The 21,450-nt window shown below is 41.1% G+C and overlaps 1 protein-coding gene across 1 annotated transcript in view; it reads right to left on the minus strand.

Annotated features, from left to right (window-relative positions):
• Positions 1-639: 639 nt before the first annotated feature.
• The window catches only part of LOC135510966 (V-type proton ATPase subunit B, brain isoform-like), a 46,329-nt gene continuing 25,518 nt past the window's right edge, over positions 640-21,450 (minus strand). Inside the window, exons 8-14 of the mRNA XM_064932330.1 lie at positions 14,314-14,411; positions 13,964-14,087; positions 4,267-4,417; positions 3,682-3,764; positions 3,406-3,510; positions 3,104-3,233; positions 640-1,527 (exon numbers count right to left, since the gene is read on the minus strand). Of these exons, the coding sequence (XP_064788402.1) occupies positions 1,385-1,527; positions 3,104-3,233; positions 3,406-3,510; positions 3,682-3,764; positions 4,267-4,417; positions 13,964-14,087; positions 14,314-14,411 (834 nt within the window). The 3' untranslated portion in view covers positions 640-1,384. The remainder of the gene's footprint in view (positions 1,528-3,103; positions 3,234-3,405; positions 3,511-3,681; positions 3,765-4,266; positions 4,418-13,963; positions 14,088-14,313; positions 14,412-21,450) is intronic.

Here is a 21,450-nt window from a genome sequence, read left to right on the forward strand (position 1 = left end):
TTGTCTCTGAACTCCACGGACAATTCCTTCGACCTCATAGCTTGGTTTTTGCTATGATATACACTGTCAGCTGTGGGACCTTATATAGACAGGTGTGTGCCTTTCTAAATAATGTCCAATCAATTGAATGGACCAGTTTCCATTGATTATCCTAGAAACATCAAGGATGATCAATGGAAACAAGATCCACCTTACCTCAATTTCAAGTCTCATAGCAAAGAGTCTGAATACTATTTACATTTTTATATAAACACACATTCGCAACACTTTCTAAAGTTTTTTTGCTTTGTCATTATGGGGTAGTGTGTGTAGATTGAGGGGATTGTTTTTAAATACATTTTAGAATAAGACTAACGTAACAAAATGTGGAAAAAGTCAAGGGATCTGGATACTTTCCGAATGCACTGTATGTATGTATGTATGTATGTGTATATATATATATATGGTCTGTCTTGGGCAATTAGTATTACAAATAATGTAGGCTGTGTGTGAGAAACTACCAACCTCAATATTAGGTGTGTGCATTGTCTGGTGAGATTACAAACATGTCACCCTTCATAATTCTAAAATACATTTATTTGTGGACAGGAAAACACTGGAATCAATAAACACACAGATCCGATTTCTGCAAACAAAGAATTAACAATGCAACAGGGGAATGTTTAGTATTATTTTTCTTTTAACAGCACATACATACAGCAAACAATGTAAACATCATTTTCTTTCGATGGTGTAATTACACCAAGCAACAGAGGCCAAAAAGAAATAAGCAATCACAGTTCACACAAAGGTCTATATCTACAATAGACCATTTCAAGTGGCCCAAAAGTTTGTCAAATATCGAAACCCTTACCTCATGCCTATAAAAGTAAACATTTAAGTAACAATGATGTTCGGTCTAATACATTAAAGTACGTCATGACACTTTGACCTCCTAGGTATTTGATGAAGTCCTACAATTTCAGATATGGTTAAGAAGTAATTTCCCCCTATCTGAAATAAGTGAATGAAGTGCTATCTTCAGGGTGACAAACATATTGGACAAATTCAAACCATTGAAATGTAAAAGAGAACATAACAATTCCTGTCAAGCTCGAATGTTTTTATATTTTTGGAAGATTTAGTTTAGGTGGGGACAGCATTCAATAAACAAAACCTAGCAGTAAAATACCCCAATAAATAAACAGGATCATTCTTTGATTTAAGGGCAAGTACACATCTCTGAACAAAATGAACAGTTACAATCACAGACACTATCCATACGAGTTTCTGGACACAGATACAGTAGAACACATCTAGAGGGAGCTGAGATCATTGCTCTGTTCTCTGAGTGATCGGGGGGGGGTCAACACTTGTCTAAGGGGGTCGGAGCAGCTGAAGGCGCTCAGTGACGAGCGGCAGACTCCCTCGGGTAGAACTCGGCCAGGGTGCTCTGGGGAATCCTCTTCAGCATCTCTTTGGGGAAGATTCGGAGCAGCTGCCAGCCAATGTCCAGGGTCTCATAGACGGTCCTGTTGTCATAGGGGCCTGAGGGATGAGGTGACAGCATTTTAGGTCTCGAATGCTGCAACATTTGACAATATTCCTTATGACGACTAGTTAACAATTGACTCATTCAGTGGAGCATAAATACAACAATATTCCCCAGTGAGTGAGATCTTGTTCATAACACTTGTTGTAGTCGACTCAAGTCAACGTCAGGTCATGGTGCTAACATGTCTGAAATGCACCCCACCCTACCGCACAGCTTACTCTGTCGGGAAAGGTATTATTGATGGAATAGATATTAAGTCAATCATATGGTGTCACAACAGGTTTACATGAAGTATATCCCTGTGATGCATAGCCTACAATTGTGCAATCCCTACTTTCCAATCTTATCAAATCACATTTTATTGGTCGCATACACATATTTAGCAGATGTTATTGCGGGTGTTATTGCAGGTGTAGCGAAATGCTTGTAAATCATCTGAAGGACAAGACGACCGAACTCTTGTTCTTTGCCGAAAAGATGGCTCCATTTGTCTCGGTTTCAACAGAGACAAGATATGCAAAAGTCTGACATGACACTTGCATTTCACAGTATTTTAGTTTAATTCAGTAGACTCATCAATTCTAATGAGATTCTAATTTTAATGGATCGCATTAGGCTTTGACTCAAGGATATTCAGGCTCACTATACACTAGGCTGGATGGAAAAGCTCACAAATCCTTGCTTTAGCAATCTCATCACTCCAAGGACAAGTGTGAGAATAAGTACGGCATAATGCTTTGATGACACACGTCGCTGAATGACTTGTTGCATCTGACACCAAGGTGTTGAAAAAGACCGACAGTATGTATCTGACATGAAGTTTGCCATTGGTTTTGCTGATGAAAAATAATCATGCCTGAAGGCATTGAAAATAACGTTTACTAGATTTTTACTCAATGTACTTCAGGAAGGAGCAATAACAGCATGCAATGCCAAATAGGACATATCTTGTCCTTTGTTAGAGCTAAAAATCTTATCTATAATATTCAATAATATTATTAATCCAATAATACAATTTTATTTATTTTATTGGGCAAAATCAATCTCCATTTTAATATCACACTTGAATGACAGCGCTATGCAGGGTGGATTTCTGGTAATAAGGTATAATTAGGTCAGAGAACTAGGGCAACACAAAATGGGTCACGATTTCAAGGAATGAGTAGCATGAATGAAGGTAGCATAAACATAAGATACAGGAGAAGCCAAGGTGGCAAAGATATAATATCTCATATTTAACGTAACAGTATTGTAACAGTGTCAATGACCCGGCAGAGTGTAGCCTAATGCCTTCCACTTAACGGTGTGAAAAGACTGCCAACACTCCCATTTATTCTGTTACCAAATACCTGACCCCAGGGGAATGTCACATACAATGCGGTTGCCGTGCTCCTGTTCTCACCTTTTGATTTCATACAACCATAATTTCAGGTTGTTATTGTAAAAGAGAAGTGTATTTTCAATGACTTAAATAAAGGTTCAAATTTTAAAATAGTTTCAATAGCCATGCACTCTGCATGTGGTGTTACTGTCATAGGTCGAGTCTCATCCGTTTTTTCAGTGTCTTACCCTGAGCGATGAAGTTCTTCTCAAACTTCTGCAGGAACTCCAGGTAGAGCAGATCATCAGAGGTGAGGGCCTCCTCTCCGACCACGGCCTTCATGGCCTGCACGTCCTTACCAATGGCATAGCAGGCATACTGAGAGGGACAGAGGCATGGGGATGGAAAGAGAGAGAGAGAGAGAGAAGAGTGGGGGAGGTCAGAAAGTTGAAGCCGTTCTATGCAACAAACAATTAATGTGTATTGTGGCTCAATAGAAATTAGGCTTGTTATAGAGGATATTTTGGCACTGTGCAGTGACAATAACTACCAGCTGGTTGGAGACATCAGCATGGTCTTTACGGGTCATTCCTTCACCGATGGCGGACTTCATCAATCGAGATAGAGAGGGCAGCACATTGATGGGTGGGTAGATCTGAAGGGAAAGCATGAAATAAGAGAAGTCAATATTCAACAAAGAAATAGTAAACAAATTATCATTGGACAACTGTCAGGAGAGAATGACAGTACTCAATAGCTAGAGACACTACTTAATAGCGAGGTCACAAGGGGTTGTTCGGAGACGTATAAGCGAGAATGGGAATACCTGTCTGTTGTGCAGCTGTCGGTCCACATACACCTGTCCCTCAGTGATGTACCCAGTGAGATCAGGAATGGGATGGGTGATATCTGGAAAACACAGTTTACATGGAAGTCAAGAGATAATATCCAGGGTTCAATTCACGCTAAATCAAGTCGTCTTTATCAAACCTATACACACCCACATTCAAACACATGCACAGTCCTAGATCACTTTGCCGAAAAGAAATGTCAGGAACCAGGCATACACTTTAAATGACTACAACTTACAGTTTAAGGACATTAAAATAAGTGTTTTGATCTACATCCCCAAATTTAGTGCTCTAAAATATGCTGGCACAAATGTTTTCTGAGGTTAAAAAGGAGGACTCCCATTCGAAAACAGACTGGAGGCCCATCAAAGAAGTTGCTATAGTAACAGCAAGCATAAATAAAATAAAAATCACTTTTTTGTGCCCGTCAAATCCAGACGAAAATAGGAGATTCAATAATTGCTCATGTAAAAAGTTAATAAAAATGTATATTTAAATTAACATATATTTTTAATTGTCTAGGTTGTTTGTCCTCGGAGATAAGCTGGCATATGTCTTACCATCGTTGGGCATGGTGAGGATGGGTATCTGAGTGATGGAGCCGTTCCTGCCCTCCACTCTGCCGGCACGCTCATAGATGGTAGCCAGATCCGTGTACATGTAACCGGGAAAACCACGACGGCCAGGGACTTCCTCTCTGGCAGCTGACACCTGGGGAGACATGGCACATACAAGTGAGACATAAGTGGAACCAGGGTATAAGAGATGGGACCCAGAACACAAACTACTCCACTTCTGAACATTTAATTCTAACAGCGTATGATTGAATCAATGAGCATGAACTCATTCATTCATTTATAGCAAGGCTTCCCTAACTCAGTCCTCAGAACCCCAAGGGGTGCACGTTTTGGTTTTTGCCCTAGTCCTACAGAGCGGATTCAAAAACAGTCAATTAATCATCAAGCTTTGATCATTTGAATCAGCTGTGTAGTGTTAAGGCAAAAACCAAATCATGCACCCCTTGGAGTCCGGAGGAGAGAGACACATACAGTACCAGTCAAAAGTTTGGACACACCTACTACTCATTCAAGGGTTTTTCAGATTTTTTATTTTTTTTTACATTATACAATAATAGCAAAGACATCAATAACGATGAAATAACATAGGGAATCACTAAGTATGCAAAAAAGTGTTATAAAAATCTAATTATATTTTACATTGGAGATTCTTCACAGTAGCCACTCTTTGCCTTAATGACAGCTTTGCAGACTCTTGGTATTCTAAACTCAGCAAAAAAATAAATCCCTTTTTCAGGACCCTGTCTTTCAAATATAATTCGTAAAAATCCAAATAAATTCACAGATCTTCATTGTAAAGCTGTGTGAAGTGAAGTGTCAGTAGAGAAAGTAGAGTCGCAATTCAACGGCTCAGACACAAGAGGTATGTGGCAGGGTCTACAGTCAATCACGGACGACAAAAGAAAAACAAGCCTTGTCGCAGAGCACGATGTCTTGCTTCCAGGCAAACTAAACAACTTCTTTGCTCGCCTGAGGACAATACAGTGCCACTGACACGGCCTGCTACCAAAACCTGCGGGCTCTCCTTCACTGCAGCCAACATGAGTAAACCATTTAAACGTGTTAACCCTCGAAAGGCTGCAGGCCCAGACGGCATCCCCAGTTGCGTCCTCAGAGCATGCGCAGACCAGCTGGCTGGTGTGTTTACGGACATGTTCAATCAATCCTTATCCCAGTCTGCTGTTCCCACATGCTTCAAGAGGGTCACCATTGTTCCTGTTCCCAAGAAAGCTAAGGTAACTGAGCTAAATGACTACCACCCCGTAGCACTCACTTCTATCATCCTGAAGTGCTTTGAGAGATTAGTCAAGGACCATATCACCTCCACCCTACCTGACACCCTAGACCCACTCCAATTTGCTTACCGCCCAAATAGGTCCACAGACGACGCAATCACACTGCCCTAACCCATCTGGACAAGAGGAATACCTACAGTGCCTTGAGAAAGTATTCGGCCCCCTTGAACTTTGCGACCTTTTGCCACATTTCAGGCTTCAAACATAAAGATATAAAACTGTATTTTTTTGTGAAGAATCAACAACAAGTGGGACACAATCATGAAGTGGAACGACATTTATTGGATATTTCAAACTTTTTTAACAAATCAAAAACTCAAAAATTGGGCGTGCAAAATTATTCAGCCCCCTTAAGTTAATACTTTGTAGCGCCACCTTTTGCTGCGATTACAGCTGTAAGTCGCTTGGGGTATGTCTATCAGTTTTGCACATCGAGAGACTGAAATGTTTTCCCATTCCTCCTTGCAAAATAGCTTGAGCTCAGTGAGGTTGGATGGAGAGCATTTGTGAACAGCAGTTTTCAGTTCTTTCCACAGATTCTCGATTGGATTCAGGTCTGGACTTTGACTTGGCCATTCTAACACCTGGATATGTTTATTTTTGAACCATTCCATTGTAGATTTTGCTTTATGTTTTGGATCATTGTCTTGTTGGAAGACAGACCTGAGACTGGGACGGAGATTTTTTGCAGACTCCATCAGGTTTTCTTCCAGAATGGTCCTGTATTTGGCTCCATTCATCTTCCCATCAATTTTAACCATCTTCCCTGTCCCTGCTGAAGAAAAGCAGGCCCAAACCATGATGCTGCCACCACCATGTTTGACAGTGGGTATGGTGTGTTCAGGGTGATGAGCTGTGTTGCTTTTACGCCAAACATAACGTTTTGCATTGTTGCCAAAAAGTTCAATTTTGGTTTCATCTGACCAGAGCCCCTTCTTCCACATGTTTGGTGTATCTCCCAGGTGGCTTGTGGCAAACTTTAAACAACACTTTTTATGGATATCTTTAAGAAATGGCTTTCTTCTTGCCACTCTTCCATAAAGGCCAGATTTGTGCAATATACAACTGATTGTTGTCCTATGGACAGAGTCTCCCACCTCAGCTGTAGATCTCTGCAGTTCATCCAGAGTGATCATGGGCCTCTTGGCTGCATCTCTGATCAGTCTTCTCCTTGTATGAGCTGAAAGTTTAGAGGGACGGCCAGGTCTTGGTAGATTTGCAGTGGTCTGATACTCCTTCCATTTCAATATTATCGCTTGCACAGTGCTCCTTGGGATGTTTAAAGCTTGGGAAATCTTTTTGTATCCAAATCCGGCTTTAAACTTCTTCACAACAGTATCTCGGACCTGCCTGGTGTGTTCCTTGTTCTTCATGATGCTCTCTGCACTTTTAACGGACCTCAGACTATCACAGTGCAGGTGCATTTATACGGAGACTTGATTACACACAGGTGGATTGTATTTATCATCATTAGTCATTTAGATCAACATTGGATCATTCAGAGATCCTCACTGAACTTCTGGAGAGAAGTTGCTGCACTGAAAGTAAAGGGGCTGAATAATTTTGCACGCCCAATTTTTCAGTTTTTGATTTGTTAAAAAAGTTTGAAATATCCAATAAATGTCGTTCCACTTCATGATTGTGTCCCACTTGTTGTTGATTCTTCACAAAAAAATACAGTTTTATATCTTTATGTTTGAAGCCTGAAATGTGGCAAAAGGTCGCAAAGTTCAAGGGGGCCGAATACTTTCGCAAGGCACTGTATGTAAGAATGCTGTTCATCGACTACAGCTCAGCATTTAACACCATAGTACCATCCAAACTCGTCATTAAGCTTGAGATCCTGGGTCTCGACCCCGCCCTGTGTAACTGGGTCCTGGACTTCCTGATGGGTCGCCCCCAGGTGGTAAGGGTAGGTAACGACATCTCCACCCCGCTGATCCTCAACACTGGGGCCCACAAGGGTGCATTCTCAGACCTCTCCTGTAGTCCCTGTTCACCCATGACTGTGTGGCCATGCACGCCTCCAACTCAATTATCAAGTTCGCAGATGACACTACAGTGGTAGGCTTGATTACCAACAATGAGACGGCCTACAGGGAGGGGGTGAGTGTCAGGAAAATAACCTCACACTCAATGTCAACAAAACAAAGGAGATGATTGTGGACTTCAGGAAACAGCAGAGGGAGCAGCCCCCTATCCACATCGACGGGACAGTCGTGGAAAGGGTGGAAAGTTAAGTTCCTTGGCGTACACATCATGGACAAACTGAAATGGTCCACCCACACAGACAGCGTGGTGAAGGCGCAGCAGCGCCTCTTCAACCTCAGGAGGCTGACGAATTTCAGCTCGTCACCAAAAACACTCAAACATTTACAGATGCACAATCAAGAGCATCCTGTCGGGCTATATCACCGCCTGGTACGACAACTGCTCCGCCCACAACCGTAAGGCTCTCCAGAGCCTATTAGAGGGCAGTGAGGTCTGCACAACGTATCACCGGGGACACTGCCTGTTCACCCCGCTATCACCCAGAAGGCAAGGTCAGTACAGGTGCACCAAAGCGGGGACCGAGATTGAAAAACAGCTTCTATCTCAAGGCCATCAAAATGTTAAACAGCCATCACTAACATTGAGTGGCTGCTACCAACATACCGACTCAACTCTAGCCACTTAAATAATGGAAAAATTGATGTAATAAATGTATCACTAGCCACTTTAAACAATGCCACATTATATAATGTTTACATACGCTACATTACTCATCTCATATGTATATACTGTACTCTATACCATCTACTGCATCTTGCCTATGCCGTTCGGCCACCACTCATTCATATATTTTTATGTACATATATTGTCATTAATTCCTTTACACTTGTGTGTATAAGGTAGTTGTGAAATTGTTAGGTTAGATTACTTGTTAGATATTACTGCATGGTCGGAACTAGAAGCACAAGCATTTCGCTACATTAACATCTACTAACCATGTGTATATGTGACAAATAAAATTGGATTTGATTTCATTTAAAGGGTTTAAACACTGTTTCCCATTCTTGTTCAATGAACCATAAACAATTAATGAACATGCACCTGTGGAACAGTCATTAAGACACTAACAGCTTACAGACGGTAGGCAATTAAGGTCACAGTTAAGAAAACTTAGGACACTAAAGAGGCCTTTCTACTGACTCTGAAAAACACCAAAAGAAAGATGCCCAGGGTCACTGCTCATCTATGTGAATGTGCCTTTGGCATGCTGCAAGGAGGCATGAGGACTGCAGATGTGACCAGGGCAATAAATTGCAGTATCCGTACTGTGAAACGCCTAAGACAGCGCTACAGGGAGACAGGACGGACAGCTGATCGTCCTCGCAGTGGCAGACCACGTGTAACACCAGCACAGGATTGGTACATCTGAACATCACACCTGCAGGATGGCAACAACTGCCCGAGTTACACCAGGAACACACAATCCCTCCATCAGTGCTCAGACTGTCTGCAATAGGCTGAGAGAAACTGGACTGAGGGCTTGTAGGCCTGTTGTCTAGTGAGGACCTGTCTTACATCACCGGCAACAACGTCGCCTATGGGCGCAAACCCACCGTCGCTAGACCAGACAGGACTGGCAAAAAGTGCTCTGCACTGACGAGTCGCGGTTTTGTCTCACCAGGGGTGACACCTTTCTGTATACTCCTGGGCTTTCTTTGGACACTTAACAAACCTCTAAAACGAGCTTCAATGCCATATAATACTACTTCCGTGGCCTCCAACTGCTCTTAAAAAACGCTAGTAAAACTAAATGCATGCTCTTTAACCGATTGCTGCCCGCACCCGCCCGCCCGCCTAGCATCACTACTCTGGACGGTTCTGACTTAGAATATGTGGACAACTACAAATACCTAGGTGTCTGGCGAGACTGTAAACTCTCCTTCCAAACCCATTAAGCATCTCCAATCCTAAATTAAATCTAGAATTGGCTTCCTATTTCGCAACAAAGCCTCCTTCACTCATGCTGCCAAACATACCCTCGTAATACTGACTACCCTGCCGATCCTTGACTTTGGCGATGTCATTTACAAAATAGCCTCCAACACTCGACTCGGCAAATTTGATGCAGTCTATCAGTGCCATCCGTTTTGTCACCATATACTACTCACCATTGCGACCTGTATGCTCTCGTCGGCTGGTCCTCGCTACATATTCGTCGCCAAACCCACTGGCTCCAGGTCATCTATAAGTCTTTGCTAGGTAAAGCCCCCTTATCTCAGTTCACTGGTCACCATAGCAGCACCCACCCGTAGCACGCGCTCCAGCAAGTATATTTCACTGGTCACCCCCAAAGCCTATTCCTCGTTTGGCCGCCTTTCCTTCCAGTTCTCTGCTGCCAATGACTGGAACGAATCGCAAAAATCACCTCACATACTTCAAGCATCTGCTGTCAGAGCAGCTTACCGATCGCTGTAGCTGTACACAGCCCATCTGTAAATAGCCCATCCAACCAACTATCTACCTTATCTTCTTGGAACTCTAGGGGCGCAATTTCATTTTTGGATGAAAAACGTTCCCGTTTTAAACAAGATATTTTGTCACAAAAAGATGCTCGACTATGCATATAATTGCTACTGTTCGAAAGAAAAAACACTGACGTGTCCAGAAATACAAAGATCTTCTCTGTGCGTGCCCTTTAACGTGAGCTTCAGGCAAAACCAAGATGAGATGGCATCCAGGAAATGACAAGGATTTTTGAGGCTCTGTTTGTCATGATCTCCTTATATGGCTGTGAACGCAAGAGGAATGAATCAACCCTCTCTGTCGTTTCCCCAAGGTGTCTGCAGCATTGTGACGTATTTGTAGGCAGATCATTGGAAGATTGACCATAACAGACCACATTTACCACGTGTCCGCCCGGTGTCCTGCGCCGAAATTGGTGCGCAAAAGTCACCTGCCAGTATTTTTCCAAGGAATACAGAGAGGAAAGCAAGCTTCCACGAACTGCATGTCAATGAAGAGATATGTGAAAAAACACCTTGAGGACTGATTCCAAACAACGTTTGCCATGTTTCGGTCGATATTATGTAGTTAATCCGGAAAAAGTTTTACGTTGTAGGTGACTGCATTTTCGGTTCGTTTCAGTAGCCAGGCGCAATGTAGAAAACGGAACGATTTCTCCTACACACAGACGCTTTCAGGAAACACTGCGCATTTGGTATGTGACTGAGAGCCTCCTCATTGAAAACATCAGAAGCTCTTCAAAGGTAAATGATTTTATTTATTTGGTTATCTGGCTTTTGTTAAAATGTTGCGTGCTACATGCTACACAAAATGCTATGCTAGCTTTGCATACTCTTACACAAATTAGTCCATTTCTATGGTTCAAAAGCATATTTTGAAAATCTGAGATGACAGTGTTGTTAAGAAAAGGCTAAGCTTGAGAGCAAACGCATTATTTTAATTTTATTTGCGATTTTCAGAAATCGTTAACGTTGCGTTATGCTAATGAGCCTGAGGCTTTAGTCACGATCCCGGATCCGGGATGGGGAGTTTCAAGAGGTTATCCATGTTTTTTTTCTGCTCTTTTGCACACCAGTATTTCTACTTGCACATCATCTGTACATCGATCACTCCAGTGTTAATTGCTAAATTGTAATTACGTCGCCACTATGGCCTATTTATTGCCTTACCTCTTTACTTCATTTGCACACACACTACATACAGATTTTCTATTGTGTTATTGACTGTACATTTGTTTATCCCATGTGTAACTCCATGCTGTTTTTGTCGCACTGCTTTGCTTTATCTTGGTCAGGTCGCAGTTGTAAATGAGAACTTGTTCTCAACTGGCCTACCTGGTTAAATAAAGGTGAAATAAAAAATAATAAATGGTCAGGATTCACGTTTATCGTCAAAGGAATGAGCGTTACACCGAGGCCTGTACTCTGGAGCGGGATCGATTTGGAGGTGGAGGGGCCGTCACGGTCTGGGGCGGTGTGTCACAGCATCATTGGACTGAGCTTGTTGTCATTGCAGGCAATCTCAATGCTGTGTGTTACAGGGAAGACATCCTCCTCCCTCATGTCGTACCCTTCCTGCAGGCTCATCCTGACATTACCCTCCAGCATGACAATGCCACCAGCCATACTGCTCGTTCTGTGCATGATTTCCTGCAAGACAGGAATGTCAGTGTTCTGCTATGGCCAGCGAAGAGCCCGGATCTCAATCCCATTGAGCACGCCTGGGACCTGTTGGATCGGAGGGTGAGGGCTAGGGCCACCCCCCCAGAAATGTCCAGGAACTTGCAGGTGCCTTGGTGGAAGAGTAGGGTAACATCTCACAGCAAATCTGGTGCAGTCCATGAGGAGGAGATGCACTGCAGTACTTAATGCAACTGGTGGCCACACCAGATACCGACTTACTTTTGATTTTGACCCCTCCTTTATTGAGGGATACATTATTCCATTTCTGTTAGTCACGTGTCTGTGGAACTTGTTCAGTTTATGTCGCAGTTGTTGAATCTTGTTATGTTCATACAAATATTTACACATAATAGGTTAACTGAAAATAAAAAAAGCAGAGGTTTCTTTTTTTGCTGAATTTACACACACACACGCCCTCTAAAGGAGGACAAAATAATAGGAATTGGATTTGACTAGTAACACTGTACTATATTCCCCTTTAAATCACCTGTTGTGAAGTGTTATTCAAATCACCAAAAGGAGGTCAAGCACTGACATTTTCTCAGCAGACATAGTATAAAATAAATGACTCGGAACCCAGGCCAAAACACTGTTCAAATTGTTCAGTTAGTTGAATTCAGAGCAGAAAGGCACTTGCATTCAGAGGATAGAGATAGCCAACACTTGTGAACTGTGGATTAAATTCAAAACTCGACCTTCGAGCGGGTGAATGGGAAAATAAGTTAAATGTTAATGCCCCTTGTCAGTCTTTGTAAGTGGTTAAATACCCTACAAGCCAGAGTCTTAGCTGAGGCTTTACTGAAACAGCACATGTGCCCAAGGTTACAGGCAGACAACAAGAGAATGAAGCTAAATTTTTCAGATGAACATAAAACATTTCAAACTCTCGTGAGGCTGGAATATTGAAACATCAAAATATTTTCTGCTCCATAAGGAATATTACAGGCATAAAATAGATGAGAAGGTCTGTCTCACCACAGAAAGCTTCACACTAAGCTTCTAAGAATTAAGTTGAGGCATTTCCAGAAGGCCACATTATCTTGCCTTTCACCGAGAACACAAGGGGACATTAGAGAGATCATCAATTGGAGATATATATATGGCCAATTGATGATCTATCATTTTATTTATATATATATATATATATATATATATATATATATATATATATATATATATATAATGCAGCCCAGGCTTTATGGTTTTATCTGTTGGGAAGAATTACAACAAGTACTGCATGCTGTGTCCAGAGATAGAGGCTCAGGGACTGTTATTAACCACTGCCAAAATTGTGGCTTTTCGCCGTCTTTGTTTCTCTCTGACTGTACCATCGACGGCCCCTCCGCTAAAGCTTCGCTGCCTTTCCAATCCAAACTCATTCAAAGCCAAATTTAATGTCTCTATCTCCATCTCTACCAATTTAAAAACATTTTTTAATGCGTTTTCAGATTAGAAGTTAAATCAATAATTATTAGGAATTATTATATTTAAGATGTCCTTGACTGACATACCAAGATGTGATGCATTTTATTAGAAGAATTCCACACGCATGAAGGCACAATCAGGAATTGGGGTGTGTGGTTCAATGGAACACATTCTATCAAAATAGTTATTTGAAGAATACTCTAGTTGACTGTAAGAATTATAATAGGGGTTATTGCTTAAGGAAGGTTATTCTTCCACTATTGAGGACCAATATAATAGAAGGCAGCACTGAAGATTTGGAAGGTGGTTGTGTAGACACTATATGGAGGACCATAATCTTTACAGAACATACCCATCTGTTAACCTGCATAGGACTATTAACAATACTGTTCGGTCATACAAATGAGGCCATGTAACATCTTACAGGTTGAAAACCTTGATGCAGATACCTAGGTGTCATTTCCACCCCCCATGTATTTCCTTGGTGTGGAAAGCACATGTCCCACCTCTGAGATTATTCCTCACCTCATTTACTGTGTCAAGGTCAGCTTTTGTGGGATGTGGAGGTGTTCAATACCACATCCATGTATGCCGTACTGACCACACTAACTGGCACATTGAATTTGCGACCCATAATCAAAAGAAAAGTTATGGTTCTCAAGTGCATACAGAATTAAGGTGCAAGTCTGAGACTAAAAAGTAATACGTTTTTTTTTTTCAAGAGTAAACAGCAGACTTCCTTGAGTTAGTTTGGTTGCCCACCTCTCTCAAAGCTTCGGCATAGGAGCTCATGTCAGTCAGGATGACCAGGACATGCTTCTCACACTGGTAAGCCAGGTACTCAGCTGAGGTCAGAGCCAGGCGAGGGGTGATGATGCGCTCAATACTGAGAAAGGAAAGACAAAGGAAGGAATTAAAAGGTTTCCACCATTAACATGGGAAAGACAAAAGACTAATAACACTCTGTTGAAAAGGTGAAAATGACAGGCTTGCCTTTATACAGCAATATTTTAGACACCTTATTGCCTTGAATTCCTGATTCCTTAGATGTACCATGAAAGCATTACTTATAGGAGGGAGCTAGTGCACAGAGCTTATGCACATAAACTCACGTGGGGTCATTGGCAAGGTTCAAGAACAGGCAAACATTGTCCATGGATCCATTCTCCTCAAAGTCCGACTTGAAGAAGCGAGCAGTTTCCATGTTCACCTGAAAGGATAGGTTAGGGGGAAAAAGGTAGGTTCGTGATTACATACCAAGTTGATAGTAGAAGGCCTTGAACATTCTTCAACAAAGCAGGAATATACTGTATAAGAGTCGCCCACGGACAAGAAAAAACACACAAGCCTATATCAGAAAAATGAGTGTCAGTCTGCAATTATCACAAGAAATAAAGGCAAATTCTTCCTAAACAGTATACAAAGAGCAATGTACTGCAAATAATGTTGCAGCTTACTGGATCAGTTGCTTTCTACTCAGGGTAATTTTACATGTTCTGATCGTATGTGAAAACATGGTTAAGTGTTAAGGCACTTTCTCACCAAGTCTGATTTTTCCCCCTTCCCGAATAAAAATAGATCTGGGAATCATGAAAGATGGGATAAAAAAAAATATCTAAATATAACATTTTATAGACCAAAGTATGAGCTATGTAAATGTAAAGGAACACCCACCTAATTAAAAACTTATTTCATAAAATGCACCTAACTGGATTTCTGGCAACTCCATCAGACACCACTTGAGTAAATCTGATTAAAGAAATGTCCGGCTATTCCATTAAAACAACTAGAGCCTACTCTCACTTTGTAACCAAAATTTAAATTTGGCTTCAGAGTAGATGACATCACCCCAGTATTCCTACCATCGGGTCAAGACAGGAAATGCAACATTCAAGCAGCCGGTCGCAGCCGATTCTGACCGGTTTGTTTATAGCTGCTGATATGCGCCCATTCTCGGTGGTTGAGAAGAATTACCACGTGAAAGTGCTCGAGCCACATTACGAACCTCACCCTCTCGCATCCATTTCAGTAAACAAGTAGTACCCGCTCTATTTAAGCAAGCTAAAGCTGAAGTTGTCAATTAATTGGCCAATGCATCCCGTGTTGTGCTTTGCCATTCCACTGCCAAAGAATAGCAGAGCACCCTTTAATGCTTTAATGGTTCAAACAGCCGACCGCTCAGTCTTACCAGTGCTTAGCAAACTTTAAGGAAAAAAATGACGTTTGACCAAATACAATGTTATTTTACAGCAAACAAAATTGGCAATGGACTTTCAGCATGCTTACAGGGTAGGGCACTCAACATGTTTGGCACCGACACAAATGACCGATGATTGGCTGAAAGAAATTGATAATACGATTGTGGGAGCTGTTTTGTTAGACTTCAGTGCAGCTTTTGACATCATTGATGAAAAAAATTTAGGTGTTATGGATTTACATCCTCTGCCTTATGGTTGAGTGCAACTTATCTAACAGAACACAGAGTGGTTTCTATAATGGAAGTCTCCAATGCCAATTCGGTTGAGTATGGTGTACCGGAGTTCTTGAGCTAATTACCGTTTTCTGTTTTTACTAATGACCTTCAATAAAAGCCTGTGTCGATGTAAGCTGACGACTCAAATGTATACATGTCGGCTTCGACAGTAAAATAACTTTCACCTTTAACATAGCGCTGCAGTCAGTTTTAGAATGGGTGACTAGCAATAGGCTGGTGCTAAATATAGCAAAGCATCATTTTGGGACAAATCACTTGCTCAACGCTAAACCTCATCTTGATCTATTATTGAATAATGTGGCGATTGAGCAAGTTCAGACAACTAAGCTGCTGGGTGTAATCCTAGATAGTAAGCCGTCATTGTCAAAACAGACTCAATGGTTGCTAAAAGGGGAAGAGGTCTGTCCGTGATAAGGCGTTGCTCTGCTTTCTTGACATATCAATCAACCAGGCAAGTCCTACAAGCCCTAGTTCTGACCCACCAGGTGGGTGGTCACGTGCGGGGGAAAAAAAGACCTAGGAAAATTGGAGTTGGTCCAGAACAGAGCAGCACGTACTGCACAAGGAGGGAGAATGTCAATTTCTTCGAGCTCAAAGTTGAGGAGAGGCTGACTACATCACTATTGGCCTTTGTGCGAGGTGTTGAAGGTACTGAACTGTCTGTTCAAGTTCGGACACTCATCGGTATCACACAAAACATGCAACCAGAGGTCTCTCACAGTCCCCAGGTACAGAACAGAGGCTGGGAAATGCACAATATTAAAATAGAGCCATGACTACATGGTACTCTGCCACCCCAGGTAACTCAAGTGAGCAAAAAAATTTATAAATAAATTAAGCAAAAACGTACAGCTCGACAGGGACTGTGATGAGACATTTATATATATATATAAATATATTGTATTGTATTATGTATTGCAGGGTTAGGCTACCCCTTCCTGGTGTGCTGCAGGTAATGTAGGATTTTGATCCAACAAGGCACCACACCTGACCAACTGAGCTAATTGATCAGTTCAGTGATTGGCTCCATTCAACATCTGGTCTTCCAGGTCGGTTAAATTAAAAACATGAAGTGCCTGCGGCCCTCCAGGACAAGGGTTGCCCACCCCTGATGTATTGTATTGTTGTGTTCTGTGTATTATGTAATCTATTTATTATATGTTTTGTTTTCTGTTACGACCCAAGGAAGAGTAGCCGCTGTGTTGGCAGCAGCTAATTGGGGATCCTAATAAAAGGCTAAAATACTACAGATGGATGGACCTCCAGGGCTACTTAACAGTGAAGTACCGTGCTACAGACATGCCCTCTTTATGAGAGTCACACAAGCGTGCATACATTTCTCTTTGTAAGAAAACATTACAGCATAGGCCTATACCAGAGGTTCCCTAACTTTTGGCCCATAACCCCATTTTGACAGTACTTTCGACAGTATTTCAATCTCAAAGAAGTTGAGGTGACAAATGCATCAAAGGTAATATTTTGGTATGACCTTCTGTGTAGAAAATAACAATTGAGTGTGCTTTCACCCCCAGTCTGATTATGTGCCTGATCTTGTCCACTCTGTTCTAATGAGTCCCATGCAGCTTGTGGGCATTGTAGAGACGCAGTGTTCCTGACATTAATCTTTCAGGGATATTTTGTAGCTTAAAAACGGTTCAAAAGATAGAGCCACATTTGTAGGAAGAAAATGCTTTGTTTATTACTGACGTCACCCCGGTTCTATGAATCAAGCACAATTTCTCGCCAGAGTTTCTCTCATGACTCCAGGTTTAAATCAGACCAGCCCAAATGGGGTCAGGGAATCCAATTTGGGAATCAGTGGCTTGTACAATGTCTGAGCCATGTTTACATATTGATTTTACACATATTTCACTTTATTTTAGTGTTGTTGATGAGTAATTGTGTAATTTAAGAATTCATTGTGTTATTCCTGATTGTGCTGTCCGCCATTATATGACTCAGGAATAAACACTTGTCTTCTTTATTCAAGTGCTACAGTATACTACGTAGCAATTTTGGTTTTCCTCAGTTGCTTTGACTAAATCGTAATCAAAATGAACATATTTTAACCAACATTAATTAAAAAAATTCTATATGGGAGATAGAGTTGACAGGTTTTGGTTGTGACCATGGGGATATCAAAATGTTTGTTTATATAAAAAGTATAAAAGTATAAAAAGTAGAGAACTATTCAGACCATAAGTGGTCTTGTTGCGCTCCACGTGTTCCCATAGTATAGCTGACCCTGCTCATTTTTTACTCAGAGGATTTGACAAAACTGACAGAGTTGACCGAAACTCCAGAGATAAATATTTCAAGTCATGGGATCCTTTGTCAGTGAACAGAATTTTTCTAACTTTTTGGGAGTTGGGACAAGGACAATTCCTGGCACAGAGCTGACATTGAACTGAATAACACAAACTAATATTTAGTAAACAAAAACCTATTTCCCCTTATAAAAGTTCCCCTAAAAGTAATTTTAAGATCAAATTATTAAACAAAATACATTTCAACAAAAAAAAAAAAAGTTGTTTCCCTGTCGGACAAGGATTGTCCCAACCATCAAGTATCCCGATATATGAGCACATCTTGTTTGATGCCTTTCACACGAAATATCATCCTGCTGCAACCAGTCAATTATTTAGTCGGAACTAGGGTTGACCTCTTCTACCAGCTCCTACTCCAAATATTGCGAAATTTGATAGAATCGTTTTGCGGCATTAATTACTGAATAATTCCAGACTGTGCCATTCATGTGCTTATTTATGCTATTAGTCTCATTCTCATTAATGGCAAAATAATAAGGCTTAGTTTAGACTTCAATTTCAACATATTGATACAGCCTTAACTGATGCAACTGCATAGTTTAGATTTAAAGTTCAAATAGAGTAAAGTCTTGCATATCACGATATATCATAAATGCCAAATATTCAAGTGAATCATATCGGCCCAACCCTACTCGGAACAGGTTTGATTGCAGAGTTCTCACAAATGTGAAAATAGACTGTTGACCAACAGAAAGTGTTCTCTGGGATACGCGTTCTGCCACTGACAGGCTGTGCACGGCCACTGACAGGTTTGGTTGTGTAAATTCATAATTTAATACATTTCTCTTTCTTTGTACGTTTGCAATGCATCAGCGCAACAATTCCATCAATCTAGCACCACCAGCCAATGTGATCACACCAGAGTCATACACTCTCGCCATTCAAACTTTGCTGCCAGCTCATTGCCAACTACTGCTGCGGTCATTCTCAGTGGCAATATGTTGTTCAAAGTGGCTAGAGAGGGCGCTGTAATGAGAGAGCAATAATAATGTAGCACTACAGTATACTGGCTAAGCTACTGAAAATATTATTACATGATTAAATCATGAAAGGAGGTTGGCTACGTTTGCTTCAGTTCCATCACATTGAAATAGAGAGGAATCACAAAAATGTCACCGGTAGTTACTACTCGCACAGGTTGATCCTCGTGACACTTGACTACATTTTTGTTATGCTCATTTCAGTAATAGATTTGTTGCCTTTTGAGAAATGTAACTTGCTAATTTGATTTAATTTCACAAAAATGTTACCTTCATTCACAAAGAGCATGTTTTACATCAAACACATTTTCACATCTCAAGAGGTTAAATAAATAAAACGACTAGAGTAGATGCCTATTAAAAAGTGTTGGGTGCAGGGAGCGACAGTTGTTAAAACATTTTTAGCATCTCCATTTCAGCGTGACGCGTTATGCTCAACCTAGTTTCACCACAAAAGAGCAAAAAATGGCCAAAAATAATAGAATCAGCTCACCTGCTTTTATACCATCGAATGTACTGTATGCAAACAATTTCTACTTACATTGTAAAAAAAGGGATGCAAAACGCACTTTGTGGAACGACCATATGGTTGTTACTTCTATCTGATTAAAGAGAGTGTCCAGATAAACTAGGCATTTAGGAAATTTTAACTAGTGTTATTTGACACGTAAAATAACAGAGACGACAACAACCTGAACGGCCTTCCATACAAATGCTTTTGCTGCGGTCATTCTCAGCGGCAATGTTGCTTCAAAGAGGGGAAACGCAAAACTATCGAAGGCTAAAACACTTGGACAAAAAAAAACAAAAATATGGAAGGCTATCCAGGTCATAGACTTCTCATTATTTTAAAATGTTGAGAAATAATGAGAAGTCTATGACCTGAAAAGCCTTCCATATTTTTGTTATTTTTTTTTGTCCAAGTGTTTTAGCCTTCGATAGTTTTACTGAACAAAAATATGAAATGCAACAATTTAAGATTTTACTGAGTTACAGTTCATAAGGAAATCAGTCATTTCAAACAAGTTTGGCCCTAATATATATGGATTTCACTTGACTGGGAATACAGATACGCATCAGTTTATCAGAAACACCTATAAAACATTTTTTTTTTTTTTTTTTTAAGTAGGGGCGTGCATCAGGAAACCAGTCAGTATCTGGTGACCACCATTTGCCTCATGCAGTACGACACATCTCCTTCACATAGCGTTGATCAGGTTGCTGATTGTGGCCTGTGGAATGTTGTCCCACTCCCCTTCAATGGCTGTGCGAAGTTACTGGATATTGGCGGGAACTGGAACACACTGTCGATCCAAAGAATCCCAAACATGCTCAATGGGTGACATGTCGTTAGTATGCAGGCCATGGAAGAACTGGGATATTTTCTAGCTTCCAGAAATTGTGTACAGATCCTTGCAACATGGGGCTGTGCATTATCAGGCTGAAACGTGATGGCGACGGATAAATGGCACGACAATGGGCCTCAGGATCTCGTTACGGTATATTTTAATTACCATCGATAAAATGCAGTTGTGTTCATTTTCCATAGCTTATGTCTGCCCATACCATAACCCCACCACCACCATAGGGCACTCCGTTCAATGTTGAAATCAGGAAACAGCTCACCGACACGAAGCCATACACATGGTCTGCGGTTGAAGCAGTTTGTAGGTACTGACAAATTCTCTAAATCGGCGGCAGCTTATGGTAGAGAAATGAACGTTCAATTCCCTGGCAACAGCTCTGGTGGACTTTCCTGCAGTCAGCATGCCAATTGCATGCTCCCTCAAAACTTGAGACATTGTGGCATTGTGTTGTGTCACAAAACTGCACATTTTAGTGGCCTTTTATTGTCCCCAGCACAAGGTGCACCAGTGTAATGATCATGCTGTTTAATCAGCTTCTTGATAATCCATCCACCTAACAGCTGTGACATATCTTGGCAAAGTAGAAATGCTCCCTAACAGGAACGTAAACTTATTTGTGCACAAAATCTGAGAGAAATAAGATTTTAGTGCACATGGATCTTATAGTCTTATCTTTTATTTCAGCTCATGAAACCAACACTTTACATGTTGCGTTTATATTTTCGTTCAGTGTATATTACGAGTTTCCAAACTGTCATCGATGTTGACCTATGTGACGTTGTGTGAATATTTCAAAAAAAGTGTGGGGGAAAACGAATCGGACTTGATGTGAATGGTTTTGTGCATCAAAATTTAAAATCCGTTTTTTCCGGAATTCGTATGGGGGGGAAAAAATGCAATAGTTTGAGAGACAGGGACTTTAAATATTAAAGGGCAGCAGGTAGCCTAGTGGTTAGAGAATTGGGCCAGTAACTGAAAGGTTGCTGGATCAAAACCCCGAGCTGACAAAGTAAAAATATGTCCTTCTGCCCCTAAACAAGGCAGTTAACCCACTGTTGCCCGGTAGGCCGTCATCGTAAAT

This window comes from Oncorhynchus masou, chromosome 23, assembly GCF_036934945.1.
Source record: "Oncorhynchus masou masou isolate Uvic2021 chromosome 23, UVic_Omas_1.1, whole genome shotgun sequence".
NCBI lineage: Eukaryota > Metazoa > Chordata > Actinopteri > Salmoniformes > Salmonidae > Oncorhynchus > Oncorhynchus masou.